We start from the raw sequence: 10,595 nt of genomic DNA on the forward strand, positions 1-10,595 counted from the left end.
TCCTCATGAAGATGGTGAACATATATCACGTAAGTAGAGCAAAATTTTAATTTTAAAAAAATCTTTACACGCGTGCAATGCGCGAAATCATATGAGGTCGTTCGGCCATATGACGTCAGTACATTACATTAGATCACGCAGGAGGGAAGGCTGTCACCTTATAAAGGTTGTGACCAAAAATTATGTAAATAGAAGAACAATTTATATTTTAAATTTAATTTAAAAAAAATCTTTACACGCGTGGAATGCGCGACATCATATGATGTCGTTCTTAAATTTGTCCTTACTTTTAACGTCATATGACGTCCCTAGATTACATTAGATCATGCAAGAACGAAGGCTGTCTCCTTATAAAGGTGATGACCAAAAATTATGTAAATAGAACAACAATTTATATTTTTAATATAATATTAAAAAAAAACCTTACACGCGTGGAATCCGCGACATCATATGATTACGTTCGGCCAGCTGCCCTAACTTTTAACGACATCATATGATGACGTTCGTCCGATAAAGGTTAAAATTGTAAAGACCCACAGAACTTAAAAATGACACATAACCTCACCTAAACCCTGCAATGTTCTCTCCCAGGATCTGGCGCCTGATCTCTGAGCCACTGATGGGCAGGTTGCCCAGTCACAAGGAAGAAGCCACAGGAATACAACAATGGTCAGTCCACACAGAAGAATTGAAAGACTGAAGCTAATTTTACGTAAAGGAGACATTGGTTCCAAGTGACGTGGGAGCGATCCATCTGGCTTAATGATTGGAATCTCATCACTGACAACCAAATCACGATTTGGTAGGCCATTTATGGAGATCTCACCCTCCCCATCGTGTCCCAATGGCCGATATTCACCCATTTTTTTACCTAAAAAAATATTCCATATGTCATGTATTTTGAAATCTAACTTATTACAGATGTTAATATTCTTTTTAATGAATGTATTTAACTTTGCTTTGAAGTCTAAATTTTTGTAAGGATCTCAAAACTAAAAAATAAAACCATCAGAAAAGAATTAAATACACACTGATTACAAAAGAAAATTATAAATTTTAATAAGAAAAAATAAAACAAACATTTATAAAGAATAACAAGAAATGATACTGAAAAGTGTAATGAAGTACAATTCAAAGGGAAGGAAAGCATTTTATGGCAATAATGAGAAAGTGTGAGAATAAATATTTTAATACTTGTAGCATTGCTCAAACATTTTGTGTAAAATGTTACACCAATTATGTTGTATAAATTTCATACTATACTTGCATCACTTAAATTAAGCTACCAGTATATAATCTGATTCAGTAATTTAGAATTCTTTTCTTTTGTTTTGCAATTTAAAATTTTTCATAGAAAACCTGCCTAAAGACATTCCAGAGGCAAGGATAATAAATACAAAAGTACATATACTATGTAAGTACTTTTTTAATTATTTAACCCAGTGAGTTGTTCAGACATTTGAAAAGTTGTGTGGATATTGCAATCATATAGTTATTATGTATAATGAAAAACATATACCGTTATGCTTATCTACTGTATCTTTATTCGTTACAACAAATTTCCTGTTGTCATTTTGATGAACAATGTTATTAAGCTCCTCTTCTGTAGAATCTGTATCACTAATTGACTGTGGAAGTGGAGAGTACACCGCTCCCTGCCCCACCCCTCCACCTGACATTTAACTTCAATCTGCAAATAAAACATGTTTCTAATCATTCTGTTTCTTACCATAAGTTTGGAAAAAAATACTGTTTTAATACTGTTTTTAAATTTGATACACAAAACAATATACTCATTATAAATATTAAGTTTATAAATGTAACACGTTTTAAAAACCAAGTTAAAAATGGATATCTAATCAAACCTTCACCTAATTCAACCATTACATACTAACCTTGTGCTTACAATATATGTCAGTTGATCACCATGAAAAATTAAATCAGTAGTAGCTCCTTCTTTGTCATAGTAACCACCTCACGCTGTCTGAAGTACTGTGTACACACACCACCCTACTGACAACTTAGGCCCACCACATGAGTCATTCTGCATCCCACAAATCTACAAACAAAAAACGATTCTTCTTTCTATCATTTCATGAATTTGTACAACAGACACATATATACAACACTAAGGAAATCAATAAAACCTGAGTACTATAGATGCCTTACAATAATAACTGTGAAAACAAGTAAACTCCCATGGTCCCCTCTTTCTTGATTTCCTTTGGAAATTTGTTTTGAAGTTCTCACTTTTTTTGCACTTGTTACTTTGTGTTAATCCATTTATTTATGTGCCAACTTCACTTAGTTCTACCCTTCAATTAAGAAATGACAATACACTGGTATATCCGGCAACCGAGATCTTAAACACTACAAAAGGAATACCATCGGTTTCCCAGCTAACACACTGAGGCTTCAACAAATTATCAATTTACGCGAACTCCGAAGCGTAAATATCCAAGACACTGTATTCTGCGTATGTTCAAACGATGTATAAGATACTCACTTCAACCAAAAATATAAAGGTAATATGGCGCTATAACATTAGAGATCCAAATATCCAAAATCATTTATCCATTAAAATTAATACACAACTCCCACATCCAATTACTGACGAACACGCGATTACCTTTCTACGCTTAAGTGAATTAACGTTCGGTCTGTCACTGAGATTTTCTACAAAAATAATGAGTAAATCAGTAAACCAGTGTGTACTTAATTTATTACTTTAATTGGCATTTTTATCCGCCTGAATCGACATAAAAAAAAAATACCACCGAAAAACAGACAACAGACTTCATATCACGGCTTCCTAGATGAAAACATCTTATTTACGCAGTTCCGCGAAATTGCTTCAAACTTCTGCTGGTGGTTCATTCCAGTTCCAGTGCATACCTTCAACTAGAGTAAAACATATCGCCACAAGAAACTTCTGACGGAATTTTAAATAATCTCTTTCAGTGTGGGGGTCCAAATTGCCTAAAAGAAATAAAAATGAATGAAACTATACCATGCATTACCAAACATCGTGAGTTTATTAGGTAAAACGAAAATTAAGAACAGCCCTGTTATTTCTTGCAATTGGTTCCTGAAGTCCGTGACCTAACACAGCTTTATGAAAAAGCATGTATAATTAATAAAACATAATAAATTAAATATTTGTGGGGCTTGAGCACATTTCTGTATATTACAGCGAAAGATGGTACCCTCCACTATTTTACATGTGTACGAAGTTTGAGGATCATGGTTGCCATGATTCTGAGCATTCTGAGTGTTCGTGTTCTTCGTGTTGTAGGCAGGAATGAAACTGTAAAAAGCTGGAAGCAGTAAAGGGATTTAAAAATGGATAAATTAACTTTAATTTCTGGAACGCTCTTCATGGCAGCAGATGTTTTTGCCATCGTAAGTTTAGCAATGCCAGATTGGATAATCACAGACGTTGGAGGTAAATATGTAATTGTAACCCCATAAATGAATTTTCAAAATTGTGATTATTAACATTGTTGTCCTCTGGGCTGTGGCATCGTGTAGTTTTGTGGGCGAATACCGAAATTTTGGAAGAACATGCTGCCGCCACCGTCAGCCTTGAAGTGTACGTTCAGGACTAGAGTTGGTTCCTTAACTTGCCTCTGTAACAAAGGCAGTTACTGGACCTACACACTTCAACCTTGTACATTAAGGCAGCATATTCCTCCAAAATGTTGCTTTCACAGCCTTACAGTTTATATTCCATGGTCATCTATATTGCAGAGTGGTTAACCATGCACTTTACACTTAATTTATATTTATTCAGTTATGGTTCCAGAGTCCAAAATGTACTTACAAAATTATTATGCATCATAAGAGACGAAGTTTTAGACTTTATTATATATAACCTGTGAGGCTGGTTTAATTAAAAAAAATAATGTTCATGAAGCTGAGTGTGACACGTTATATTAACACGAGCTTCTTCTCCAGGAGACACTCGCCTAGGATTAATGTGGACCTGTATGACTTTGTACAATCGACCACAAATATGTTTCACTCCAGATTTACAACCAGAGTGGCTGTTGGCTCTAGTCTGCATATTTGTTGGTTGCATTTGTAACACTACTACAATCATTCTCTTAGCTTCATCTCATTGGGATCGAAATGTTGTGCCATATGCTCGATGGGTTGGCTTCACAGCAAGTAAGTACATAATACAAAATGGGAATTTGTGATGAACAAGTTATTTAACAACAAATGTTATTCTGTTTATAAAATTGTAAAACGGTTATTGCATCACTTCCCTCACCAGTATTCCATTTCATTGACATAATTCAGTAACTGACTTCTTAACAATGAAAATAAAAGAGGTCAAGAAGAGTTCTGTCTTCTGGAATATAACATCTTATTTTCCAACGGAAGTCACTGCACTATACGATGTTATATTCCAGAATACAGAACTCTCTTTATCTGCTGCTACAAGAACTTCAAATCCAACAAAAGAGGTCATTTCTACCGAGCGTAGACACTATCATGCACCATACATAAATGTTACTGGCCAATCTGACAGCACATAAACTAATAAACTGACATAACAGTGATAGAAAAAGGCATAAAAAATAAAGAAATCTAACTTCATTTTCAGTGCTTTATGTTTTCACCAGTGAATGGTATTATTGTTTTGTGCTTAATGATTTGAGCTAAAACTATGCTCTTGAATCACATAACCCAATATACAAATTTGTGATTTTATTAAAACGATTGATTCACAGTGCTACAAGCCAGAAGGCCGCAGGTTCAATTCCTGATGTCACTGAAGTTGCTTGAGTTGCTTGTCAGTTGACCTAATCCTTCCAGCTGCACTATGGCCCTGGGGTCAACTCAGCCTCTAACAGAAATGAGTACCAGGAATCTTCCAGGGAGTAACAGGTGACTGGAATGTAAGGCTAACCCCATTGCCATCTGTGAGCAGGTTGTCTATGAAATTTGAGAGGCTTGATGTCTCACAACCCCGTGGGCCTCCACAGCCTGTTTTAGGAATAGCTTTACTTTTGTAAGATTTGAGGCTTTCACGGCGGTGACTATGAAGAAAGCAGTCTTCTGTGATTTGGCACAGTGTATATGTGGGGTTAACACCACATATACATGGTGCCAAATCCCAGAAGACAGCTTTACTTTTTATTTACTTACTTTAAATTACATGTAGTTACTATAGAATTCTGACGATGGTGTATAACACACAGAAATATTGGGTTTTCAGACTTTATCCATCGTCCTGGTTTTAAGATAACTAAGAAAAACACGACGTTTTGGAAACTGGATCTGTTTCCATCCTCAGGTGAGGGAAAACACTTATTCTGTTGTGTCCCTTACAAAGAGCTAGCCTCCAGTGATTGAGGCTAGCTCTTTCTAAGGGACACAACAGAATAAGTGTTTTCCCTCACCTGAGGACGGAAACAGATCCAGCTTCCAAAACGCCGTGATTTTCTTAGTTATCTTAAAACCAGGACGATGGATAAAGTCTGAAAACCCAATATCTCTGTGTTTAAATTACATGTAAAAACAAATGTATTTCTTCTAGTGGTACTATTCTGCCTTGCTGCGGTTATCTTCCCAATGGGTTTCCACGTCGATGAGATTGGTGGACAACCGTACCAACTGCCAAACAGCCATCAGGTTGGAGTGTCATACATTCTGTTTGTACTAGCTTTGTGGATTACTGTAATCTCAGAACTTTTTGCAGGGAAAGTTTGTCTCCCGCACTTTTAAGAACCTGTGAAGGTCATACTTCGGTCTTCTATGACACTGTATGTTCAGCAAGACTTGCCACATTGTTGCATATAAACATAAAGCAAGAGAGACTTCTGTGCTTATGATAAGCAAAATGAAACATTCTGCATTGTTTTATCATCTCTCTATACATGCAGATGAAAACCAGTCACTCAGTGTAACTCACATCACATCATAGCAGGACTATCCAGCTGTGTATTACTGGGTCACTAGGTTTAGTGAAAGTGAAAGTGTGAGAAGTCCCCACAGAAACAGCTTCGTTGTGTGTACTATTCCTGTGTATTTGTGCTGATGACGGATGAAGAAACTATGACCCTGATTTGAAGGGAGGCCACTGTGAGAAGCAGGAGAACCACACCTACAAAGATGTTGGGTTCATTAGCACTAGAATAAGGCCAATGGCAAAATATTCCATCAGGAGTTGTAATATTTCTTTGTGCTAGCTGAATGCTAAGGCTGGAAACAACTTTGGACCTCACAGGAATGGTTCTCATCAATTCTTGAAAATTTGAGCAATCCCATTACATTCTTAAATGAAGCTTCTACCCAGTGATTTTCATGGTCAACAAGAATGGATGTGTTTGTTTCACCAGTTATGGATGACTTCCTTTGTGTTGTTAGTGGGGTATTGATCACACTGAGTGGTCCTAATTTCATTGCTACAGTAGACTGTGGTATTCTTTTCATGTTTTTGCTTTCATTGAGTCTCCTTTACATTCTCTTGTATTCTCTGGTATGACCTGAATCTGGAAATAACAGTTTTCAGTATTACTATTGCTACTCTTGTAAATATCATAATACTCTTAATGTGTAATATTTTAGATTAATGTTACAAGTATGTGAATGACTATAAATGTAAAAATCTAGCAGGTAAAATGTTCTACAGTATGTAATTAAAGATTTTATGATTGTCTACCTTATACTGGTACCAAAACAATGTGCATGCTATATGTCAGTCTTCAAATGAGGCATTTTAGATGCCTGTCTTTTTGTCTTGAGGCCTTTTGTAACTGTGAGGACTGCTCCATCCTGGAGCATGCGCCAGGCAAGAAGGGCAGTGTTGCGAGCATCACATAAACCTGAGTGCTCCCGACCCTCGAACTGTAGGCCAAGCTCTGACAACGCACCACGAAGACCTTTTGGGCGTCTTTTGTAAAACTTCTGTAAAATATAAGAGGCAGATTAAAAGAATTATGAGGTATTAATACAAAATGCTGATATAAAAACATGAATTTCATTTTATAAACAATTTCAGAAACTTAAAACTGAACAAATTAGAACAATTTGTAATTCTAATAAAATAAATGCACTATTAGCAGACCATGAATACCCCATTTCATGAAAATCAGTCAGCTGGTTCAAAGGTTGAAAGGGGAAGACACGCAAACAGTATGGTGATCTCATAAGCCTACTTCATTTCCTTAAGAAATTAAAATAGGCTGATAATTAAACTTGATTATTCTGAGTCTACCCAATGGTGGGTATAACAGAGCAGGATATAGACAGTCACAGCTGTGAGTACATGTTGAACAAATTTATGAAAAAGATTTCCAAAGAAAACAATGCAGTGGAAACCCCACAGGAGGAGATATGTCAGGTCATGCAGAAGATGTTTCTGTAACCCAGTGCTGGTTCATACAGAATATAGTGAAATGTCAATTTAATATTTTTTTCAATTATGCATATTCTCTTCCAGACAACACATGCGCAGATGCATACTCCTTTTCCATCTCTTTCTTTTACAGAGCTAACTTCAGGGGTAAATCATTTGACTGACTTGATGGTCAGTGCTTTTGAGTAATGGCTAATGTTTTTTAGTAATTGCTGGTTTGAACTAGTATTGTAATGCTGGATTGTAGGTATTTATTTATTTATTTATTTCGTCTCTATAGATCATTGTTACATGATATAGGACAAGTCAGTTACTGTACATTGGCTGATTACAGTAAGCGAATAAAGTTACAATTCTTACAATTGTTTACGATAGATTACAGTAGATAGTATAAGTATATCTGTATTGCTTTAAGTGGAAGGGCAACATTAAGAAATCTATCTAGATTGTGTGATGGGAAGAAAATGAATTTTTTTAAATTTGAAAAGATTACATAGTGAAGATTCTTACTGTTGTCTTCTGAGATGACAGTGAGTAGCCTGGTAGATAGGTACCAACATTTCAGAGGAACTACTTGTGCCCAAAGATGGAGTCATTATGTTCTTCTGAAACTATCTACCATACTACATTCAATAAAATGTCATAACACCAAAGACCATAATATTAAAGTGAATATTGTTTATCCCTCTCCACATTTACATGTACTTGTTAACTTAAATAGGATGATTTTCATCCTTACGAGAGGACAGTGACATGGCATACACATTGACTGCAATGCTCTGCCATAGCACAGACTCAGGCATAGATAGTAAAGTGACCTTTGATATGTTTTTATACTTCACAATATTTGTTAATTATTTGCAACTGCTAAGGTGCTGCTGAACACACACCCTGTATATAGCTCGGAGGTCAGTCCACTGATACAGGATCTCTGGCATGTAGAGCTGCTTCCTTGTACATTCATTATGCAGACACACAGACAGGTCCCAGTCTGAAACATTGTTATTAATCTCAGCTCTAACTACACAGTGCATGCGTCCACCTTCAGCAGGTTAAAGGTTGGCAAAGAATTTCCTGTTCATATGGGAGCCATATGTTCCTCACTGTCATCAGAACAGCCTGACAGTGGATCCTCTTCTGTGGAGATCACTCCACATCTTTGTGCCCTATTTCTTTAAGATCAGTTTTAATAATATTTACAAATATGAAGGGTTCTGTCTTCTGTGATATAACACTCTGCAGTCCACTGAAAATCAACCAAGATTTTTGTGGAACAGGCTGCTTACAACTTCAGGATTGAAGAATAAGCCAAGAAAGAAACAAGCATGAATCAGGTAGCAAGCAGTGTTGTGTTTCCTCTGAAACATCGGTTGACTTTCAACAGACTACATGGAATTATGTCTCAGAAGTTAGATCTCCTCGTAGCCACTATTGTTATAACCTCAAATCCTCCTCCATTATGCCTAGTCTTACTAAACAGTCCATAAAGTGTGCCTAACAAAATGCTACAAACACTTGTCCCCCTGATACTCCCTGTTACCCTCCTTGATTTAATCACTGTTAAAATATTAGGTGAACAACACAAATTGTGCAGCTCCTCATTATGTAAACTCCATTCTTCTGTTAATTCATCTCCCTCAATAGCCTGCAATTTCTGTTCCTTCCACAAAGGGAGAAACCATGCTTCATGCTCATACAAAAGAAACAGTAAACAAAAACCATTCTTATATGATGAAAAGGAACAATTGTTTAAAATATTAATTAACAGCAACATGTCTGATTTCTAGGTACACATATTTTCTTCTTACCTGACCATGTGACAAATGTGCAAGCATTTTCTGCACTACTCCCTTTCTGATTAATATGAAATACCAATCTTCTCTTCTCTGAGACTTCCTTAATCCAAGAACCGAAAAGAGATAGACAAGTTTTTAGTGGCACTCCGTTTTCAACAGCTTCTTGTTCAATTCCAGTGAAATTAACACAGAAATCACTGAGGATGGGATTTTCAACTGGAAGAACATACTGATGAAATTCTTCTTCTATCATTCCTGTCCTAAGATTGAGTAATACAGCAGGAAATTCAATAATTTCAGGTTGCTTTCCATCTGTATTTTGTTCCCAACATGTAGATTCAAAATCAATTACAATCAGATACTTGAATGGCTGTAGCATGGGATGCTTACATTTATTAGATTTGCTTGCATACACTGTTTCCATGAAGCCCAGGTCTCTGGGAAAAACAATACAAAGAATAAACACATTCTTTCAGTAAAAAAAATGAATAACAAAGAAAATTTGCTCAAATGATATAAAAGAGTAAAATATGTCTTTGTCATGTATTTTACATTATCAATCAATCAGTTTATTTGTTCCGAGAATCCATACTTGGAGATACAACCTCTGGATATAGAACAAGTCAATTACTACATATTAAAATAATATACATATCATACATGAGTCAACAATACTATGAAACTTAATTACCTACAGTTTCATACACATCAATCATACAATACACCGTCCCACTTTCAACAATTCAATAGCAAAAGAAACCCAACATCCAGCATTTTCTTATATAGATTATGCAAGGACAACATATTTGTCATAACATAAAACCATAACACACTCACTTCAGAATTTAAGGGACATAAATTCATCAACGGAATAAATGGAATATTTTAACAGAAAGGATTTTAAGTCCCTCTTAAAAAAGAGTTAATTTTTTTTTTTAATTTTACCTCCTCAGGGACCTTATTATACAAGACAATATCCATATTTATAACGCTTTTTTTTAAGACCTGTATTACAATGATTTACATGTAAATTTAGTTTTCTTCACATGTTGTAATTATGGATGTACACATTTTTTGCCATAAAGTACTTATATTTTTTAATAAAACATATCACTTCAAAAAGTATAGTGCAGCCAATGTTAAAATATTATAATCTTTAAAAATATGTCAGCATGACATTCATTTATTAACTCCAATGATAATTCGAAGTACCTTTTTTTGCAGTTTAAAGAGTTTGTCACATTCGTTATTCCCTCCCCATAATATAATACTGTACCGCAAACAAGACTGAAAATTTGAAAAGTATATATTTCTCATTATATATGGACTCATTTCATTTCATTTCATTTATTTCGTGTCCATGGATCATTATACATGATATAAGACATGTCATTCTTGTGTAGTTATAGTATAATAAGTTTCATGATGTT

At 35.3% G+C, this 10,595-nt stretch overlaps 3 protein-coding genes across 8 annotated transcripts in view; 1 reads left to right on the plus strand and 2 right to left on the minus strand.

Annotated features, from left to right (window-relative positions):
* Positions 1 to 2,802, minus strand: part of LOC111861559 — a 17,098-nt gene extending 14,296 nt beyond the window's left edge. For 2 of the 5 annotated variants that reach the window (XR_002842260.2, XM_023846226.2), the window contains exons 1-4: positions 2,170 to 2,769; positions 1,896 to 2,059; positions 1,520 to 1,690; positions 566 to 871 (exon numbers count right to left, since the gene is read on the minus strand). Coding sequence is in view for 4 of the 5 variants with exons in the window: in XM_023846226.2 (XP_023701994.1) it covers positions 566 to 871; positions 1,520 to 1,679 (466 nt within the window). In the remaining variant the exon portion in view is untranslated. Of the gene's footprint in view, positions 1 to 565; positions 872 to 1,519; positions 1,691 to 1,895; positions 2,060 to 2,169 lie in introns of all 5 variants that reach the window. The other 3 variants (XM_023846229.2, XM_023846227.2, XM_023846228.2) reach the window with 3 other exon arrangements.
* Positions 2,803 to 2,891: 89 nt separating this feature from the next.
* On the plus strand, positions 2,892 to 6,677 carry LOC111861564 (uncharacterized protein C16orf52 homolog A). The gene is made up of 4 exons (XM_023846235.2): positions 2,892 to 3,041; positions 3,296 to 3,445; positions 3,958 to 4,170; positions 5,549 to 6,677. The coding sequence occupies exons 2-4, from the start codon at positions 3,343 to 3,345 to the stop codon at positions 5,734 to 5,736; spliced, it is 504 nt and encodes a 167-aa protein (XP_023702003.1). The 5' UTR covers positions 2,892 to 3,041; positions 3,296 to 3,342; the 3' UTR covers positions 5,737 to 6,677.
* LOC111861561 (ERI1 exoribonuclease 2) overlaps positions 5,807 to 10,595 on the minus strand; it is a 9,770-nt gene continuing 4,981 nt past the window's right edge. The window contains exons 2-5 of one of the 2 annotated variants that reach the window (XM_023846233.2): positions 9,178 to 9,602; positions 8,260 to 8,360; positions 6,674 to 6,918; positions 5,807 to 6,503 (exon numbers count right to left, since the gene is read on the minus strand). In XM_023846233.2, the coding sequence (XP_023702001.1) occupies positions 6,703 to 6,918; positions 8,260 to 8,360; positions 9,178 to 9,602 (742 nt within the window). In that variant the 3' untranslated portion in view covers positions 5,807 to 6,503; positions 6,674 to 6,702. Of the gene's footprint in view, positions 6,919 to 8,259; positions 8,361 to 9,177; positions 9,603 to 10,595 lie in introns of both variants that reach the window. The other variant, XM_033750370.1, reaches the window with a different exon arrangement.

Source organism: Cryptotermes secundus, unplaced genomic scaffold (assembly GCF_002891405.2).
Source record: "Cryptotermes secundus unplaced genomic scaffold, Csec_1.0 scaffold2047, whole genome shotgun sequence".
Lineage (NCBI taxonomy): Eukaryota > Metazoa > Arthropoda > Insecta > Blattodea > Kalotermitidae > Cryptotermes > Cryptotermes secundus.